This window comes from Chiroxiphia lanceolata, chromosome 26, assembly GCF_009829145.1.
Source record: "Chiroxiphia lanceolata isolate bChiLan1 chromosome 26, bChiLan1.pri, whole genome shotgun sequence".
Classification (NCBI taxonomy): domain Eukaryota; kingdom Metazoa; phylum Chordata; class Aves; order Passeriformes; family Pipridae; genus Chiroxiphia; species Chiroxiphia lanceolata.
In genome coordinates this window covers 2,377,317-2,397,307 of record NC_045662.1, presented here as the reverse complement: position 1 = coordinate 2,397,307, position 19,991 = coordinate 2,377,317, and the positions used below count along the sequence as shown (strand labels likewise).

Genomic DNA, 19,991 nt, shown 5'->3' with positions numbered 1-19,991 from the left:
ATAAAGGGCTCTGGCTTAGACAGACACGAACTCGGATGTGACACCAAACCCACGTGCCCGTGTGCTGGTTCAGGCCCCTTTTTTGCTTTGTAAGGATGAATGTGTTGACTTAAAATGACCCCATCCCTGCAGCAGAAAGGATTTCAGACAGGGATACGAGTTTGGAATTGTTCCTCATGTGGAAGGGTGTTTGTCCCAGCTCCTCCCCATCCATATTAGGTGAGCCCTGTCCCCAGGTCCCTTCCTTGCCACTCTGCAAGCATCAGGTGGAGCCTTTTTCCATGGCTGCTGAGTGCAGAGGGAGCTGTGCAGGGATATAACCAAAGCCAGCCCTAGGGAGGATCCCAGGGGAAGGATGTTGAGTACAGTTCTCTCCAGCTGTGTGGTTTCAGTCCCCATCCTGGGGTGAGACACCGTGTCTGCAGCTGCTCAGCAGGGCTGGAGTGACTTTGTTCCCAAACAAAGGGAGGCTGCACCACTCAAACCACTTATCAACCACTCAGGGACAGATTAAACTGCTCCATCTACCTAAAATGGCACCATCTATTGGGCAAGTGGTTTCACTCAGCATTTCATGTCCTTTGCTGTTTGTCTGGAGATGTGCAGAGGGCCCTGGTGCAACGTTCTGTTGTCACCCTGACAATAAACTCCCGTGTCTCCAGAACTCTCAGCCAACTGCTCTCCTTTCCCATCCAGGTCAGTCGGCTGCTGATTTTGGGAGGTGCAAACGTGAATTACAGGACAGAAGTCCTGAACAACGCCCCCATCCTGTGTGTCCAGTCCCACCTGGGCTACGCCGAGATGGTGGCTTTGCTCCTGGAGTTTGGGGCCAACGTCGACGCCGCCTCGGAGAGCGGCCTGACCCCCCTTGGCTACGCGGCTGCTGCCGGATTCCTGAGCATTGTGGTGCTGCTGTGCAAGAAAAGGGCCAAGGTAAAGCGGCCACCATCCCCTGAAAGCTGATTTTAGCTGTTCCATGTCTGTGCAAGGCAGGGCAGGAGCTGCAGGACACGGAACGCTCGCTAAGGGAACACCCTCCAGCAGATGAAGCCTTTTGGGGTTGGCTGTTCTGCTAAAATACAGTGGCTTTAAAAATCCCACGTTGACACCAAAGCTGAGGAACTCCTGAGAATAATTAATAGTGTGTGGAGTTCAGGTCTGAGGTAGGAGCTGCCCGATGTCCCTGCGCTGATGACCTGCAGAGGGATGTCCTGGAGAAACCTCACAACGTTATAATGGCAACGCTTTTCCAGGATAAAATGTTCTTTAAATATCTCCTTGAGACACATTTTCCAAAAACTTCCATCAGACTTGTCCCAGAAAAATCCCTTTTGTTTAGCTTTGTGGCGAGTGTTTGGAGTTTTAATTGTATATAATGAGTCAACTTGAAATACTTTGTTGAAGAAGAAAATTGTGCTGATTTTTGAAGTGGAGCCTGCTGGAAACAATTTGTGGTTTCTCTATATGATTAGTTTCAGTTCAAAAGGCAAAATATGGGTTTCTCTAGTTTTGGTATGAAAGTCAGGATGACTGAGGGACTGTTTAGATCTTGCTGGGTTGTGTTGTCTGTAATAATGCGAAGACAGTATGAAGGAAGAAAAGAATTTTGCTTTTGTTGGGATATTTTGAGAAGAGTTTGGTGACAGAAGTCCTGCCACTAACAGCTTTCCTTGAGCATCCCAGCAGTGCTGAGGAAATACCCCAAAACCAGCTGGGTTTATTTTAAAGATTGAGATATTTGCAGTTAAACTGCAACACTGATCATTGCAGGAGTTGAGAAAGGAGAAATACTGATATGTTATTATTGTGAATGAGTTACAAGGTGAGAAATATTTCTCATATGTATTATATAACTGTAATTTGGTTGTGAGGCCCTGGCACAGGGTGCCCAGAGAAGCTGTGGCTGCCTCTTGATCCCTGGAAGTGTCCAAGGCCAGGTTGGACAGGGCTTAGAGCAACCTGGGCTGGTGGAAGGTGTCCCTGCCCATGGCAGGAGGTGGACCTGGATGGGCTTTAAGATCCTCTCCAACCCAAACCATTCTGGCATTCTATGAATTAATATTAGTAAAATATATTAAAATAATAATAATTTCCTATTTTTATGAGAAATAATAGAGCACTGAAGGGGTTAACCAGCAGGAGGATGATCACTGCTCTTCCTTTCCTGTGTTCTCCAAGTTCCTGGTGTTGAGATAGGACCTAGAAATCCCAGCTGATGTATTCATGCCCTTGAGATACAACCAGATAAGTTCCTCCAGGGCTGCCAAGCACTGTCTCTGTTTCCTACTGACTGTGCCTGCTCTGGGTTCATGTTACAGCAGGCTGAGGCACTTCTGGGTCTCTGAAAAGAAGTGGCATCTGGAAAACAGGCTGATTTTCCTTCTGTGGATTTGGCTAAAGGAGGTGGTATCAGCGTGTGTGATTTCAATCCACAAGAAAATTCGATTGCTGGACTTCAGGACTCAAAGGGAAAAATGCTTTTGCAGCCTTTGAGTCTGAAGAAAACTGAAGGCAGCTAAAAAAAATAATGATGCCTTCCCCAGAGCAAACACTTGTGGCCAAGGGGATACCAGAGCCCGGGATGTTGCTTTGGGAATGGTTGCTTTCTGGTCATGGAAGGGACAGTTTACCAGAAAAATGCACAGTTTGCACACGTGGCTTTATTCTGAAGCTGGGGCTGGAAACTCTGAAGAAGCAAAGACGTTGTGCCCGTGATTTGGTTTAACTGTGTTTTGTCATCTCTGTTCAAGGTGGATCATCTGGACAAGAACGGTCAGTGTGCCCTGGTCCACGCCGCCCTCAGAGGACACTTGGAGGTGGTGAAGTTCTTGATCCAGTGTGACTGGAGCATGGCTGGGCAGCAGCAGGGGGTGTTCAAGAAGAGCCACGCCATCCAGCAGGCCCTGATTGCTGCCGCCAGCATGGGCTACACCGAGGTAGGACCCACACGGCTCTGCGGGAGGGGAACCAAGGGCTGGCTCCTTCCTGGCCAAAATGTTGGCCAGAGAAGGTCATGGAGGTGGAGTCACTACCTCTGTCCTGTGCTCTGGGCTGGTTTCCAAGAGAGGGAGCGTAACAAGCCTATAAATTGTTGGAATAAATGTTTGGAATAAACTTCTAAGGATGAGGTGGATGAGCAGCGTGTTGCTTACGCTGCTCCTCCAGTGCGGTCGGGGAGGGTGAGGCTGTGTAGCTTTGGATTGTGTGTTGGGGGAGGGAAGAGCCAAAGAGCTTCCTCCTGCCATCCTGGCAAGGATTTGTGGTGGGAAAACGATGCATGGGATCATTTAGGTTGGAAGAGGTCTTTAAGGTCAAGTCACAGCATTAACCCAGCACTACCAAGCCAAGCGCTACCGCTGGCCCCAGCTGCCCATGGCAGCCCCTGTTCCTTCTCCTCTCCTGAGAATGGGTTTCTCTTCAATCAAATACCTCCTCACAGCCTCACCTCCTCCTGGAGAGGCATCCACTGCACATGCTGGGGCATCTCCAGACACAGTTACAGGGAACTGACCCTTCCAGGGCTCATCACATGTGGTCCTATCGAGATACTTGGGTGGGGTTTTTTTGCTCGTACAGGTTCAGTGACTGACCTCTAGAAGAACATTTCCTTGAGCTCAGGGTGCCAGGCAGAGACTGTTCCCTCCCCTCTGTGCATTCCCAGCAACTTGTGTCGAGGTGTCAGCAGTTTCCATCACCTCAGCCGGGTTCGTGAGCTGACACGTCGTTTTGTTTCAGATCGTCTCCTACCTGCTCGATCTGCCAGAAAAAGACGAAGAGGAGGTGGAGAGAGCACAGATCAACAGCTTTGACAGCCTCTGGGGAGAGACAGGTGATTTCTGTAGATGCTGTAGCTTCTTTGTGCATGTCTGCGTTTCTTATATTGGGCTTCCTGCCCCTGATGCATCCCTGATCCCAGGCATTGCTTTGATGGAGAAGGATCAGATCCTCTGGTTTGATGCCAGGTGATTAACAGGGGGCCAGGGTGGAGCTTTGCACTCAGCTTAAGGAAAACAGAGAAGTTTGGGTTTGAAAATTCTGAGCTTCTGCAGCTCCTGGCTCTTTTCAGGAGTGTGAGGCACTGAGCATTCTGACCAGGTCACTGATTTCCCTGAAACATGAGATGGACACTCAGTTCTGCTCTCTCTCTTGATATTGGGCATATTTATCCAAAGCATCTCCCTGTTTCTCTCTCCCCCTCTCCATTACATGCAGCACTATGGTTGTTAAATTATCCATTGATTTTCTGAAAACTCCTCATTATTTAGCAGCTGGTAGTTAAACAAATACCCTTTAGTGAAGTCCTTCATTTCTGCATTGATGGTTACAATACAAAATCCCTTCTTTCCTGACTTCTCCCAAAACAAAGGCAGCCATCCATCCCTTCTGCTCCACTAACATCTCCATTTCTTGAGCCATTCCAGCATGAAGTTGTTTGCTTTTAACTCCAGCGACCTCATAAATATTATCCTCTGTCATTTGTACTCAACTCACTGCTCCACTTGCATCACTGGTGATGTTGCTGTCAGGTTCATACACCCAGGTAATGTTCCTGTCTGGGGAGCAGGGCATGGATGGTGATTCTGTCAGCTTGGCTTAAAAATGACACGATCCAAGGGGACAGAGGGCGGCTGGAGTGTGGCTCAGTCTTTGCTCGCGTTGTTTCTGCTTTGGAGGGGGCAGGGTTGTATTTGGAGCTGGTTTGTAACTGTACCTTTGAAAATGTGGCCTTATTAGAGCCGTGTGATGAATGGAGTGTGCCAGAGAGCGTTGCCCTGAGCTCCAAAGGACAAAGCTTGAGGGATGAGGTGTCCTGGGAAGAGCCCAGGGAGCGGCCAGGCTGCCCCGGGCCACTGGCAGGGCACTGGGGAAGGAGCCAACTCCTGTCCCCATGGGAATGGAACTGAGCAGCAAAGGCCATGGGGCCATTATTAGAGGAAATAAGGGCAACAGAAACAAATAAGCAATTTCAAAGTGCTTTGGGGTGTCATGGGAGAAAAAAAGGAATTGGATGTGGAATCAGCCGAGTGAAATGGCCGAGTGTTGGTAACAGGACAGGGGCTTTGTACCAGTGAGCTCACAGTGGGTGACCGGTCCTGAGATGGATCATCCAAATTGTTCTCTGGCATTTGGGTCACAAGGACTGTCATTTAAATAGAACCATGATCAGATGCCTTCAGAGTTTGATCTAAAGCCGCTCAGCCCTGCAAAGTAACCCTATGGGCAGCATCAGGCACTACAGATAAGCCCTTCCCTTCCTGTCCCATGCCCTGGGCAGCTCTGACATTCCCAACCTGCCTGTTTCCATCTCTGTTGTCCTCCTTCCCATACCTCTGCCCCCGACAATGCCAAAAGCTGGACTGACCAGGCATCTGGGAGTTTCTCTTGTCAGAGAGGGTTTTTGAGTAACTGGAACTGAGTAACAGTTGGAAATGTGAATTTGTGATTCACAAATCACACATAAATTGAGGGCTCACCACAAAGGAATATCTGTTTATCCCATTAAAATTGGTGAGGTGGGTAAGTGAACAAAAGTGAGCCAACCACCAAAGTGAGCAGACTTTGGTCTGCATGGGACAAGTCTGTAAGTTTGTATGAAACTCATGACTCTCACATTATTATATTATTATTATTTCCCCAAAGGTAAATAGAGAGTTTAAATAAACTTGAAGAGGAGTGCTGGTTTCCACCTAAAAATAGCAGTCTCCTTTAGAACTCTGAATCCTGCTTGTCTGGCTTTTGGTACTTGTTGCTCGTGTCTAATCTTCCACAGAGCAGAGCCGAGTGCTTGGCTTGGTGATATCAGCCTGATATCATCCAAATGCCAGTGCCAAGTGACATCATAAGTTTAGGAATTGCTGACAGCACACTACAGCCAGCTCCAGATGGAGTATTTCCCCCTGGGACAAAACCAATATCAAAACCCAGCAGAAAAGTATCCGAGTCACTTTGTGCTCAGTCCATCGGAGTCGGAGGTGCAAAGAATGGCTCCGCCGAGCTGTTTGTCTTCCTGCCAGCCTGGGAAACAGATACACGTGCTGGAGAGCAGCACTTGAATGATTCCTTCTCCAGATTAAGTTGTTTTTTTCTCTAAGAAAACAGACCTTCTCTGCACAGCAGCAAAGGTAGAATGTGCTGTGGCAGATCCCTGGTGTTGGAGGCCGCGGCTTGGTGCTGATGGAGAGGGGCACGTCCACACCTGAGCCTGGTCTCAGGTTTTGGTAGAGCTGTGTTTTGAGAAACATGGGGGTTGTTTTATGGTGTTTATGCCAAGACCTGGTTATTGCCCGACGAGTTGTCTTCCTGGAGCTGCATCCTCGTGATACAACTGCAAAATGAACATTCCTGTTTGCCAGCCCAGCATCCTGCTTGCTGCTCCCTGGTGGACTCACCTTGGTTGTGCTGGGCCACGGGAGCTCCCTGGCAGACGGTAAAACTTCAAACCAACCCATTGCCATCTCCTTTAGTTCCTCTCAGCACTTTTCCTTGGCTTTTCCAATCTCCTTTCACTCACAGGCACAGCCTTACCTTGTGTCATGTGTGTTTTTTAGACTAAAAGCCCTTATAAGGTTGATGAGTCCATCTAAGGAGTGCTGAAAGAAGCAGGTACTCCTGGAGTTCTTCCTGAAGTAGGTTAATTGAGCATTTGGACTTGGATACCAGCCACAGGATAGTGCTCTGGGCTTGAGGTGAGCCACAGGATGGCAACAGCTGCTTTGTTTTGAGGGCTGGAGCAGCAGCCTGTCCAGCTATGGCAGGTGAGGGACCACGGGGGGGTCTCCAGTCCAACCTTCCCACTGGTGAGGTCTGGGTGTGCCTTAATGGGCTCTGGGGTCCAGCCTCTGGGGTCCAGCTGGGCTGAGTTTCTCCATTTATGAGGATTTAGGTATCTGTGCACTGTACAAGACAAGCTTGGATGGGTTTTTCTCAGCAGCAGGAGGCAAATCCAGATCATCAGTGTGGAACCTTCCTGAAGGAGCAAAGTCTGGCTGCTCAGCAACACAGGAGCTTTTCCCTGGAGCTGGAACTGCAGAGGACAAGCTGGAGCCACATTCCCACACCAGTTTCTTGGACCCTGAGGAACACAACAACAAAAAGAGATGTCAGTGCAGGCAGAAGGGATTTCAAGAGAGAGTGGAGAAGCCATGAATCAAATCATCCTGTTTCAGTAAAGTCTTCTCCAAAGAACATTTCCCGATGAACACCAAACACTGAAGTGATTTACAGTATTCTCATTGTTGCAAACATAAGTCATTTTGACGTGAAATACCTCAAATTAACCTGCAACATTTCAAGTGCAGGCAGGTTTAGAAATAGAACCCAGAGCCCTGCATTCCAATCCCTCTGCCTCCTCCTGTATTTGTAGCTTACGTTGAAAACCCACATGGATCCAATTATAGATTTTGCAGAACGTTCTGCTCGTGGCAGCGAGATGATTTTTCTTTTTAACTCTTGGTGTCTCTCAACCCCAAGAGAAGAAAACTCCACCATAACGTGGAGCAGAATCAAGAATTAATTAAATCCCCCAGCATTAACAGTGTTGCAGTTGGAAAGCCATCAACACCTCGTAATCAGCCAACCCACAGAAATGTACTTCAAAGAACAAACAAGAGACGTCAGGCAGAAATAAACTCCCACCTTCTGCTCCAACTCCTACCAGAAGCAGCAGAGCGTGGAGCCAGAGGAGCTGTGCTGAAGTGCACAGAAAGTTAGGGAGAGGGAGGAACCAAGAAGTCTAAAATTAACACCGAAACGAGTCACCGGCAGGTCCTGAACTTGGGACTATTTTCAGATGGAATGTGTCTTCTCTAACCCAACCACACTTGGGGAGTTAACAGAGCACATTTCGTCAGGGAAAGAGCTCTCAGGTGTTGCTTCTGCCCACCTGTGATATTGTGAGCGTTTGGAAATGAGAGGTAATTTGGGGTTTGCACAAAGACCCTGGCTGGTAGGATCAGCCCTAACCAGAAAAAAAGCCCAGAATTAGCATTTTTTGTGGAGAACAGGTGATCATATTCATCCTCTTTTGCTTTCCATTTTTTTCCCTGGTTTCAAAGATCTACAGGCTAAAGTGGGATATGGAAGATAAGAAGTCCTCCATGTGAATTACACTGCTCTGTGCTTGTTGGGACAGAGAAAAGCCACAAATGTGACTGACATGTCTGTCAGGGAGCTGATGGTGCTCACTGCTTGATCCCTCACTTGCTCCCTTGCGGTCATGGTGGGATGAGTCAAGGACAGGTTGAAGAAGGTCTTGTCAAGTACCTGAAGACCTGTGTTTTCTCTGGAGATTGAGCCCCTTCTCAGACCCCTTCAGCCTCACAGCCCGTGGCCTTGGCAGTAGGGAAAATGGTGAAGGTTTCATGTGATGGGACTCCACGTTTCTTTGCAGCCATACTTGAACCTCAGTAACACCTGTAGGCTCATCTACACCTTTAACCTCATCTACACCTTGAACCGTGGTCACACCTTGGACGTCAGTCACACTTGAACCTCAGTCACCTGTGCCTGTACGTTATTTTATTGTGGTTCTTACCACGTTTCACTGCGACTTGGGGAAAATAATGAAAGGTGATTGACTCAACCAGCCTCTTTCCGTGATGTTTTCATGGAAAAGCTGACCTTTGAGGTAACTAAAATGAGAAAAGCTAGAACTGTAATGACAAGAGCTAGAACCGTACCGATCCAGCCAAGTTTCCTTGTCCGTTTTGCCTGTCATGGGATGTGTTTGGCATTCCAGGCCTCACCGCTGGGGTGTCCAGCAGAAAGACCCATCTCCAGGTAGGAGAACACTCCGTTGAGCGCGGGGCTCCTTCCCTTGACCGCTGTCCTCTCTCCCGCAGCTCTGACGGCGGCGGCGGGGCGCGGGAAGCTGGAGGTGTGCCGGCTGCTCCTGGAGCAGGGCGCGGCCGTGGCACAGCCCAACCGCCGCGGGGTCGTCCCGCTCTTCAGCGCCGTCAGGCAGGGCCACTGGCAGGTGAGTGAGCCGGTCCCTCGCTCCTTAGAACAGCCTCAGGTGTGGGGTCGGGCCTTCCCTTCCGTGTTGCTGGAATTGGGGCGGAGAAGAGGAGCCCCAGCTCTTGTGGGGAATGAGCAGAGCGAGAAGAAGTGATGTTGATGCTCCAATCACCCCCAGCTCTTGTTGCTTACAGACAGCTTTGCTTAAGCCCTGTCTTACCATAGAATGGTGGAATAGGTTGGGTTGGAAGGGACTCCAAGACCATCCAGTTCCAACCCCCTGCCATGGGCAGGGACACCTTTCACTAGACCAGGTTGTTCCAAGCCCCATCCAGCCTGGCCTTGGACACTTCCAGGGATGGGGCAGCCCCAGCCTCTCTGGTTATCTCACCATTTGGGAAGCAAATGAGATGCTCCTGACTTAGAAAGTCATTTTTCCTGCCCTTATACCTCCATTGCTTCTCCCAGTCCCTAATCTTCCACTTCCCTGGTGGCAGCTCTGCTGAAGCTGGTATTTATATGGATCAGTGTGACACAAAGCAAAATAATTCCTGGTACTCATTCCTGTTGGAGGGAGCTTGATTCTGAATCTTCTTTTCCTGCAACCCCAGAGGGCCTTGAGGGCTGTGAGTTTTTAGGACGTGGGTTCCGCTCTGCTCTTCCTCTTCTCTGACCTCTTCCCAGCTGGGTCTCCATGTGCTGGCTCTGTGTGTTGCAGATCGTGGATCTCCTGCTCACGCACGGCGCCGACGTGAACATGGCAGACAAGCAGGGCAGGACACCGCTGATGATGGCAGCGTCCGAGGGGCACCTGGGCACCGTGGAGTTCCTGCTTGCACAAGGTTAGAGCACGTCTTGGGGAGTTCTGGAGTCCACCCGTGGCCAGTCCCACCTCACTGGCTCCTGTACAGCTGGAGTTTGGAGTGTCAGGGTAGGCCCTGTAACCCCACCGGTCACACCACTCCCTGTCCAGCTCCTTGGAGAACAAGGCTGGAGTAATCATGGCCTTAATCTTGGCTGTGTGTTGAGTTGTGTCTTTGGTGCTCACAAACCCACCCATCCGAGTTAGCAAACAGAATAACATCCCAGGTGCTTGGAGCATTAAAAATGTGCCCTTGAACCACACTGGGAGTGTTGCCCTTAGACAAAGAGTGGACACACGATGCCACGGAACCGTGGGCATCGCTGTGGAATGGGCAGCAAGGCTCAGGCACAGACCAGAGCTGGGGACACCTGTTAATTTTGCCATTTTTAGCTCTTGTGTTGTTGCCCACATCTGTGACTCCAGCACAGCAGCAGGAGGGTAAGACCCCGGCACAAGCGAGGGGTTGGTAGATTTGCTGAAAATAAATCAGAATTCTTTTGAAGGGAGCTCTGCAGCTCTGCACCCACGGCTTCCCTTTGCTCAGCCCTTGCAGTGGCTGATAACTCTCCCTCACTGGGACTTACTCAGCCAACGTGGCTCAGTTTTGCTCAGTTCTGCTGAATCTGCTGGAGGTGAGTCAGAACAACCCGTGGGAACACCATCAGCTCTTATTGCTGGACTTCTTTTGAGACTCCTTTGTCTTTTATTTTGTACAAATAACCAATGTTTGTTTGGTTTGGTTGGACGATCTTTTAATTTTTTTTTTTCTAGAAATAGCATTTAATTCTTGTATTGTTATTTGATATTTTTATTCCAGGTAAGATCCCTCTTTGGGAAGGGATATTTTCTTCATCTCGTAAGTGCCTGTGTCTGCCCTCTTAGCCAAAAAGTGAGACACTTGAATATCTTATGTAGTAGTTTTAAGAATATTTTTTTCACTGTAAAATTGCCAAGAACAAGTTTCCCATTGCCTGTCTGTCTGTCCTGAGCCACAGCCAGTGGGATTCTTGCTGCTCAGTGCTGTAACCTGCACAGGGATGTGACAAAGATCAGTTTGAGCTTTTTAGGAATTAATTCAATTAATTCCTTTCTGGTGTTCTGTTATTTTTAAATCTCAAATTAACACTCTCCGTGTTTGAGATGAAACATGGCCCCTTTCACAGCTTGACTGAGTCTGTGTTAAAAAGCTTAAAATAAGTGATATTTTTTTTGCCCGACTTGAGAACTGTGCATGTTGCTTAAAACTCAGTGGTTCAGAGGAGGATGAAAATACCAGATAATCTGATCTAAAATATGGGATTACCAGTAAATGCACATAATATTTCTCTGGCTCTTTGGACACTGAGAGTCCAAGTAGTCAAAAATATGAAAATTTTTACTTTAAAAGGTCCGTTCTTGTAATTAGCTTAGTAAACTCCACTACCTACAGTGTAACACATGGTCCTGAAAAGGTAACTCAATCTTGGGCAGAGTGCAGTGAAATGTGGAGTATTTTAATTAAAATGGCTTTGACAGTCCTGCTCAATGTTTCATTAAAATCAAAACTGTGTGAATCATAAGCCATAAGCATTAATTAGTGTGTTGCAAAGCAAATCTCATTTGACTGTACTTGATTAACACAGTCAGCATTTGTAAACATGTTTCATTAGCAGAGTTGGAGTCATCAATCAATTGGAAACCCCAATTTTTGGAGTTACCCACCTCTTAACACCCCAAAGTAATGGGGGTGTGAACAGGGAATTAAACTTCCCTGGTGGCAGCTCTGCTAAAGCTGGTATTTATATGGATCAGTGTGACACGAAGCAAAATAATTCCTGGTACTCGTTCCTGTTGGAGGGAGCTTGATTCTGAATCTCCTTTTCCTGCAAAAAGCAATCCCTTGATGCTTTTACTACCTCAGGGTCACCCTGACTGGGCACTGCAGCTTTGGGTGCATCCTCTGTGCAGAACAGATCCCACATCCTGCAGCTTTTTGATGTTCCAAGTGTCAGGCTTTCGTTTTTCCCTGGAGCTGGCTCATTGCTGTGCCTGCTGGATAATTAAATCATCAGACTAGATGGATGCAAGAAATTTTTTATCACGAGTCCCTGGCACAGGTTGCCCAGAGAAGCTGTGGCTGCCCCATTCCTGGAAGTGTCCAAGGCCAGGTTGGACGGGGCTTGGAGCAACCTGGGCTAGTGGAAGGTGTCCCTGCCCATGGCAGGGGCTGGACTAGATGACTTTAAAGGTCCCTTCCAGCCCAAACTGTGACGAACTCTTGCATTTGGCCACTTGGGTTTTTTTAGGGAAGGAGCAACCCAGCCCTTCCCAGAAGCAAACTGGGTTTTCCCAGCCAAAATCCCTCCCGCTGCAGGATGGATCAGTCCCATGAGATCACCTTAAGCCACTTGGCCTCAAAACCATCCCTTTGTTTCCTGTCTGGCTGCCTCAGTGCTAAATAGGTCAGAGATCCCTGAAGGGTGAAGGATGTCTGTGGAGTCAAGCAGAGGTTCTGCTGGGAGTCAGGGCTGTTTCTGGAGCTTGGTGTTCCCGTGAAGGTCATGCCCAGTGTGCCTTGGAGCAGCCTCTTGGCATCCCTGGGGTGGTGTGTTGTCTGCTCGCTCAGCCCTTCAGCTGGCACTGCAGGGACACCCTGGAGCCTGGCCCTGTCACCCTGTGGTTTTGGGTGTCCTTCCACTGGCGAGTGGGAAGGCTGAGTGATGACGTGGCTTTCCAGGATTCCCTCTTACTGCAGGAACTTTCTTACCTGCTCCAGAAGAGTCAGAGGGAGAACACAAGAGAAGACTTGGATGGTTTGAATGGAAGGAAGTATCTGGTTCAAATAAGCAGGAATGAAATGAGGCTTTATCCTGAGCAAAACTTGTCCTTGGGTCAGTTCAGGATCATGTGGAAGGGCTTTCCCAGAGCTCCAGAGGGGCTCCTGGGTGCAGTGTGGGCAATGGGAGAGAAGGCTGGCAAGGTGTTGAGGTGTCCAGAGAGGGGCAGCAGAGCTGGGGAAGGGTTTGGAGCACAAGTCTGATGAGGAGCAGCTGAGGGAGCTGGGGGGACTCAGCCTGTAGAAAAGGAGGCTCAAGGAGGACCTTTTCATTCTCCACAACTCCTTGACAGGAAGGTGGAACCAGGGGGAGGTCAGGCTCTGTTGCCTGCTAACAGGCAACAGGACAAGAGGAAACAGCCTCATATTTCTCCAAGGGAGGTTTAGTTTGGATATTAGGGAAAATTTCTTCACTGAAAGGGTTGTCAAGTCCTACAACAGCCTGACCCAGGCAGTGGTGGAGTCACCATCCCTGGAGGGATTTAAAAGATTTAAAGATGTGGCACTTGGGGGCATGGGTTAGTGCTTGGCAGTGCTGGGGGAACAGTTGGATTTAATGATCCTAAAGGTCTTTTCCAACCTAATGAGTCCGTGATTCTAAGTTGTCATCCCTTGGCCTGCACCTTGGAGCTGCCGTGTCCCCCTTTGGCGCTCCTGGTTGTCCCCTCCCTCACTGACATTCCACGCTGTGCTGGCAGCTCGGGGCTGGGCAGAGGTGCCTGAAGACTCCTGGAGAAAACATTGCCGTGTTATTTCCCTCCCCAAACAACACCCTGTGCCAGCAGGGAGCCCTCTCACTCTGCTGCCAGCCGGGCAACGCGTGCGAACGGGGGACACGTCAGCCGGGATGAACGGGAACGGTCAGGAAATCCACATCCCTCCCCCACCTGCGGAGCGTTCTTCTGGAGCCAGGAAAGACCTCATGCTGGGAAGTTTAGAGTTCACCTCCAGGAGAAAACCACTGCAGCAGCAATCCCTCCCAGCTGCTGGCAGGAGCATCCCACAGGTAGCTGCAGCTCCTCGGAGGAGCAGAGCTGGTGTGGATCATCCCTGCACACTCTGTGCCATGGCAACAGGAGTTGTCTTCATGCCATGAAGAGGAGTGTTCAGTTGAAGCTGCTGTTCAGCTCTCCTCTCCGTATCCATATGCTGTGTGGAGCAGCACTGACCCGTTGGTATGGCAGCACCATTCCCTCATCCAAGAAAACGTCAAGTCCCTCTCTCCTTGGCTTGCAGTTGGCAGGAGTTTATCCCACAACGTTGTATTTATATTGGGTAAAGTTCAGGGAGAAATACTGCTGGAAATTGTGTCATTTTGGGCAAAGGGGAGGGGAGTGAAGAGGGGAAAATATGTGCTTTTTTAGGAGAACTGAGCCGAATTGACTTAGTTCCCCATGGTGACCTGCTGAAGCAGCAAAATGGTCTTCATCTCTGACTCACACAGGCTGGAATGGGGTTGGATTAAATAAAAAAAAAGGCAGTTAAAAAGAAAGATTGATGTCTCAGACGAGGTATGTCAGATCCACCCTGCTGCTCAGATGTTTGCCAGGAAAGCCCACAGAGGTAGGTGCGAAAAAGTTTGCAGCTTGGTGTGAATCAACTCGTTTGCCACAGTTCCCATTGGTGCATTTGAAGTCGCCACGGAGGGTGGGATCTGTGGTGGGAGAAACGTTAATAAAGGAATTAATAATTATGTACAGAGCTCTCTGAAAACAAGCTGTCGTCGCCGAGCGGGTGGTTTGCGGCGCTCAACAGCTGAGAGAGCGCTGGAGTGAACCGATGCTTGTCCTTTCAGGTGCCTCCATCTCTCTGATGGACAAGGAGGGATTGACAGCCCTGAGCTGGGCCTGTCTGAAGGGCCACCTGCCCGTGGTGCGTTCCCTGGTGGAGAACGGAGCTGCCACCGACCACGCGGACAAGAACGGGCGCACGCCGCTGGACCTGGCGGCGTTCTACGGCGACGCAGAGGTGGTGAGTGGCCTGGGATGCACCCAGAAGGAAATGGGCAGTTGGTGTAAAAGCCAGAAGAATTGTACACTTCAGCTTGCTGTAGCAATAAGCACAGAAGGTCCTGATCTTTCATTCATGTGGGTGCTTCCAACAGAGGCTGATCGGAGAATCACACAATGATTTGGGTGGGAAGGAACCTTAGAGACCATCAACACCCCTCCTGCCATGGGCAGGATCACCTTCCACTGTCCCAGCCCCATCCAACCTGGTCTTGAACACTTTCAGGGATGGGGCAGCCACAGCTTCTCTGGGAATTCCATTCCAGCCCCTCCCCACCCTTACAGGGAAGAATTTCTTCCCAATATCCAATCTAAACCTACTCTCTTTCAGTTTGAAGTCACTCCCTCTTGTCCTGTCACTCCAGACTTTTGTCCAAAGTCCCTCTCCAGCTCTCTTGGAGTCCCTTTAGGCCCTGGAAGGGACTCTAAAGTCTCCTTGGAGCCTTCTGTTCTCCAGGCTGAACACCCCCAGCTCTCCCAGCCTGTCTCCAGAGCAGAAGGGCTCCAGGCCTCAGAACATCTCCGTGGCCTCCTCTGGATTTGCTCCAACAACTCCATGTCCTTCCTGTGCTGGGGACCCCTGGGGACCTGGACCACTCCAGGTGGGATCTCACCAGAGTGGAGTAGAGGGGCAGATTTCCTCCCTCGACCTGCTGCCCATGATGTACCCTCAGACCCCGTGGAGGTGTTCTTAGCCCATACAGTGGAGCAGAACAAGCTTTTGCTTGTCCTACATCCCCAACACCTCATGTAGGTCTCTCCCAGGAGCAGAACTGACCGTTGGGCTTCTCCTTGCAGGTTCAGTTCCTGGTGGACCACGGGGCCATGATTGAGCACGTCGACTACAGCGGGATGCGGCCCCTCGACAGGGCCGTCGGCTGCCGCAACACCTCGGTCGTCGTCACCCTCCTGAAGAAAGGAGCAAAGATAGGTAGGGACAAGGGGACTCTGCCATCGACTCTGTGCTCAGGCAGGGCTCGAGCAGTGGGGCTGGCATCCTAAAAAACACGAGTGTAACCCCGAGGCAGCCTCAGCCCCAGCCGGCGAGTCAGCACTGCCTTCCTAGTGAAACGGGGACTATTATTTTTATTTTTTTTTTGCTGTCGTATTACTTTAGCAAAAGTTAATCAATAAACAACTGTCTCTTTGGCAAGGTCTTTCCTCTGGTAATGCTTTTTCTATCTTTACTAGTCTGAGTCGACAAGTGTACTCTGTCCATGCCTTGCTGTGAGCTGCTGCGTTCACTCGCTCTGTGTATGCTTCCAGACCTCAGTGTACCTGCACTGCGCCACACAGCCGCTCACGTTACGTTTTCCTGTGAAAGGGGATTTTGCTGGTGCATTGGCTTCCTTGCTGCCTGCCTCTCACAGCTGCTTTTTTCCTTTCTTTTTTTTTTTTTTTCACACCTTCATCCATTTTTTTCCCCCTCTCTCCTACAACTTTTTGTTTTCTCCTTTCTTTGAAGGTTGTCAGACGTTACCGAGTCGCCCACGAGGTATATCTCATTGCTGTCAGCATCAGCTTCGATCTGATAGCTTTGTCAGCCTTGCTTTCTCCTGTTTGATTTAGCCTGCATGCGACCCCAACACCTCTAATCTTTTAATTTACCTCACCTTCAAATAATTTTTTTAATGACTGTTGCAGAGAATAACTTGAACTCAAAAACTAACCTCCTTCCCCCAAAACGTACTGAATGTACTTATAGAATATTGTTGACTTATTCTTCACCCCCACTAATGAGTTGTCCCCAAATTTTTGCCACCCCTTCCCTCACAGTATAAGTGCTTGAGATGAGAGCTGGCTCTGCAGGGTGGCTCCTGTGCAGAGGCAGAGCGTCCCCAGCCCCACGACGCCCTCGGCACCAGCAGCACTTAGACAGGACCTTCCCTTTGTCGTATTTTCTGCCTTAATGGATTTTCTACTCTAGTCTTTCACATCTTGTGAAGCTGGAAATCACAATCCACTTAACCACAAACCACCTATCGACAGCCGAACTGCAGATTTCCCCAGTACACTTGCAGAGATTTTAATTTAGAAATGCTTTTATGTAACCACTCTGATTTTTCCTTTTAAATACGGTTTGTTTCCCCCATCCCAGCCAGTTCCACATTCAGCACTGCCCTCTTGTGGAAACGGCTCCATCCTTTCCCAGGCCACTGGGATTGGCTTTAATGACTGCAAAGAAAAACCAGTGCAGTGGGGATGACATTAATTTAAGTGCCAGAGGAATTATCAGCTCGATCATTTGGAGCACTCTGCCCTTTGACCATGCCAAGTTGTTCTCTCCAGCAGAAATTCCCACCCCAGGGTATTTTTTCCACCCAGCTTCCTACCACCCTTGCATTGTATGAGTTCTTTACCCATCATGCATCCTGTACACTACAGGTCCAGCAACATGGGCGATGGCAACCTCCAAACCAGACATCATGATCATCCTGTTGAGCAAGCTGATGGAGGAGGGAGACATGTTTTATAAGGTGAGGAGAATGGGTTTGGGAAAAGGCAACAGATGCTGTTTGCAGCATCTCTTGGTGGGAGGTTTGGGCTGCGTTGGGTCAGTGGTTGGGCTTCTCCAAACCATGGTTCTAATGCTGCCTCCTTAACCTGTGGCAGGTCAAAGCATTTCTGGTGTTCCAAACCATTTGGTTTTGGTTAGTGGGGTTGGGGAAGGGGGGATTGATTACCCAGATCTGTAACAAAGCTGAAGCAAAGCCAAGTCGCTCTGGATTTGAGCCAGCACCTCGTCTGCTCTTTGAAAACACCAGAACCCAAGTGTTTGTTGGGAGTACTGCTGCCATGGCATCAGATCTGGCAGCCTTGTCCTTACCTGGTGGGCTCACTGCTGGGGAACGGGGCAACGGGATAGGATATCCCAGAAAAACTCCTGGAAGAAACTTTTTGCAATGAAGGCAGATTGTCAGGACACAGCTGGCTTTGTCGTGTCCTGTAGCCCGTGGGAGACATTCCACTGCTACAGTAGAGTGTCTTTTTTGCTCTCTGTTTATTTTAAGCCAATCTTTAAAAACCTGGAGATTTGCACACACACAGAAAATGTGCAAGTACAACAATGATTCACTGTGAGGCTCTAAGGGTGAAGCAGAAAATATGCAAAGCTGGCATTGTAACAGGAGTTATCTGCCAGAGATACGTGATACAGCTGAGAAACCTGAGTCTACAAGTTTTTAAAACTCACTATTCATAGCTGCAAAATTTATGTCTGGGTCATCAGGAACGGCTTGTGTCCTAGATCCCATCCTGCCCTCTTTCTCTCACCCTGGCTCTGTGGCTGCCCCCCTCCAGGGCTCACATCGTCCCATCCCAAAATTAGGTGCCCAAAATAGCAAAGATGAGTCACCTCTGAAGGTGACTGTTGCGTCCCAATAACTATAAAAGGAACCCAGTTACCAGACTTAGATGGAGACACCTGATTTTTAGACATCTAAAGTTCAGGGAGGTGGATCTCAACCTGTTTGTCCAAGTTCAGAGCCACGTTGGTGCTGTAACATTTGTCTTTGCTGTTGCAGAGGCTTCTCTGAGCCCCAGAGCTCCACCCAAAGTCCCACAGTTCCTATTCCTTACTATTAAGCTTTGAGTGGAGGGTGTTCTCCAGGAATGGGTAGCTGATCACCCAGCCCAAAAGACCATCCAGCCAGGAAGCAGATGGAGTTGTATCGAGCTAACACCAGTTCTACCGTGTTTCCTGCTGTAGTGTCACAGCTCTGTACCAAGTGGGAGATCTCAACTTGCATGAGGCATCTGCCTTTCCAGCTCAGATGTTCCCTTGATCAAATGTTCTGGCTTTCCTTTCTAGAAAAGAGCTAAATAGTGAAGTTGTGTTTCCTTAACCACCTAAAACATTCCTGGGGCTGGTGAGTGAGTTCTCTGCGGGGAAGCAAACTCAACCCAAGGGTGTGTTTTGATGTGTTTTCCTTCTAATAGAAAGGTAAAGTGAAAGAGGCTGCCCAGCGCTACCAGTACGCCCTGAAAAAGTTCCCCAGGGAAGGGTTTGGAGAAGACCTGAAAACCTTCCGTGAGCTGAAGGTGTCGCTGCTCCTCAACCTCTCCCGGTGTCGAAGGAAAATGAACGTGAGTCCCCCCTCTTTTCATGGCCTTAAGCCCAACCTGCCACCTTTGTGCCCCTGCAGAGACATGTCCATCCCTGACCGTGCTCTGACCTCTCAGATCTCTCCTCTGTCCAACCTGGTTTGTCCTTCACGGGGCACTGACATTTTATGATTCAAAAGCAGTAATGATTCAATATTCGTTTCAGGTGATTAAAAATTCATTGCTATGTTTATAGCTCTTTGAATTTTTTATTGCTCCCTTTTGATGATGATGTTCACGTCGTCACATGGGGGTGGGTGGAGGCATTTTCCAGCTTTCTGGGGCAGCGGTGAGGAGGAGCCAGGAGATGTGCTCCTTTGAATACTAATTAATTTCAAATGAAGGAGCATATGCTTAGGGGGTTTGCACTTCCCCAGGGCAGTGACTCATCCAGAAACACCCCCACAGGCTCCCTCTCCTCCCAGAACTGCCAGATCCCTGTCACTCTCCCCTTTCCCATCTGGCAGCATCCAGACCAGCTCGTGCAGATTCCTGTTCTGCCATCAGACAAGTGCCACCTCCCCTGGCTTGGCGTGCAGGGGCTTTCACCTCCACAAATTAAAGTCCTCTTAAACTCAAAAAGTGACATCTCTGCCGAGGCCATGAGCCAGCAAAGGTTACACTGGAGGGGAAGTGACACCTTCATTTCTTTGAGATGTGAGGGAGAAGGATGGAAACCAATGGGAGTAAAATCTTAGTGCTGGGGAACAAACACAGTTTGGAGAAGAAGTGTGAAACTTGACTTTAAACCAGCCAACTCACAGCTCAGCAACTCCAGCTCTTGTCCTGTGCTTTAAGGACAAGATTTTTGATTTATCCTTAACTGGGGAATGTGAGGTTTTGGGCGAGAAAAGTTCAGAGGCTTTTAATTGCTTCTGCAGTTTTTGCACCTGTAGAAGAGACCATAAAAGTACGTGCCTTGACTACATTCCCAGTTGAGTCTGCTGGGCAATATCTCCTCAGTAACTGCTACTGGAGGTACAAATAGAATATGAGCATCCCCAGGCAGGGCATCCCCATAGCAAGAGTTGGCTTCCCATGTTTTTGAACAAATCAGGAGCAGCACTGTTCCTTTCTCCCAGAGCTGCTCAGGTCAGCAATCCAAAGCTTAGCTGTGAAATGGAATCCTCTCCACAGGGAAAAGTTCTCCTTCACAAATGCTGAGCTTCAACTAAGCTGAGCTTAGTGGGACATGAAGCATTTGGGACAAGGCAAGGGAGGACAGCAGCAAGGGCTGAACCAG

General features: G+C 49.2%; 1 protein-coding gene across 9 annotated transcripts in view; it reads left to right on the top strand.

The window, feature by feature from the left end:
- Positions 1–19,991, top strand: part of TANC2 (tetratricopeptide repeat, ankyrin repeat and coiled-coil containing 2) — a 237,981-nt gene that overhangs the window by 206,102 nt on the left and 11,888 nt on the right. For 8 of the 9 annotated variants that reach the window (XR_004360907.1, XM_032711002.1, XM_032710999.1 and 5 more), the window contains 10 exons: positions 697–933; positions 2,751–2,936; positions 3,736–3,829; positions 8,841–8,974; positions 9,674–9,797; positions 14,431–14,606; positions 15,443–15,575; positions 16,110–16,139; positions 17,030–17,121; positions 18,584–18,730. Coding sequence is in view for 8 of the 9 variants with exons in the window: in XM_032711002.1 (XP_032566893.1) it covers positions 697–933; positions 2,751–2,936; positions 3,736–3,829; positions 8,841–8,974; positions 9,674–9,797; positions 14,431–14,606; positions 15,443–15,575; positions 16,110–16,139; positions 17,030–17,121; positions 18,584–18,730 (1,353 nt within the window). In the remaining variant the exon portion in view is untranslated. The remainder of the gene's footprint in view (positions 1–696; positions 934–2,750; positions 2,937–3,735; positions 3,830–8,840; positions 8,975–9,673; positions 9,798–14,430; positions 14,607–15,442; positions 15,576–16,109; positions 16,140–17,029; positions 17,122–18,583; positions 18,731–19,991) is intronic. The other variant, XM_032711001.1, reaches the window with a different exon arrangement.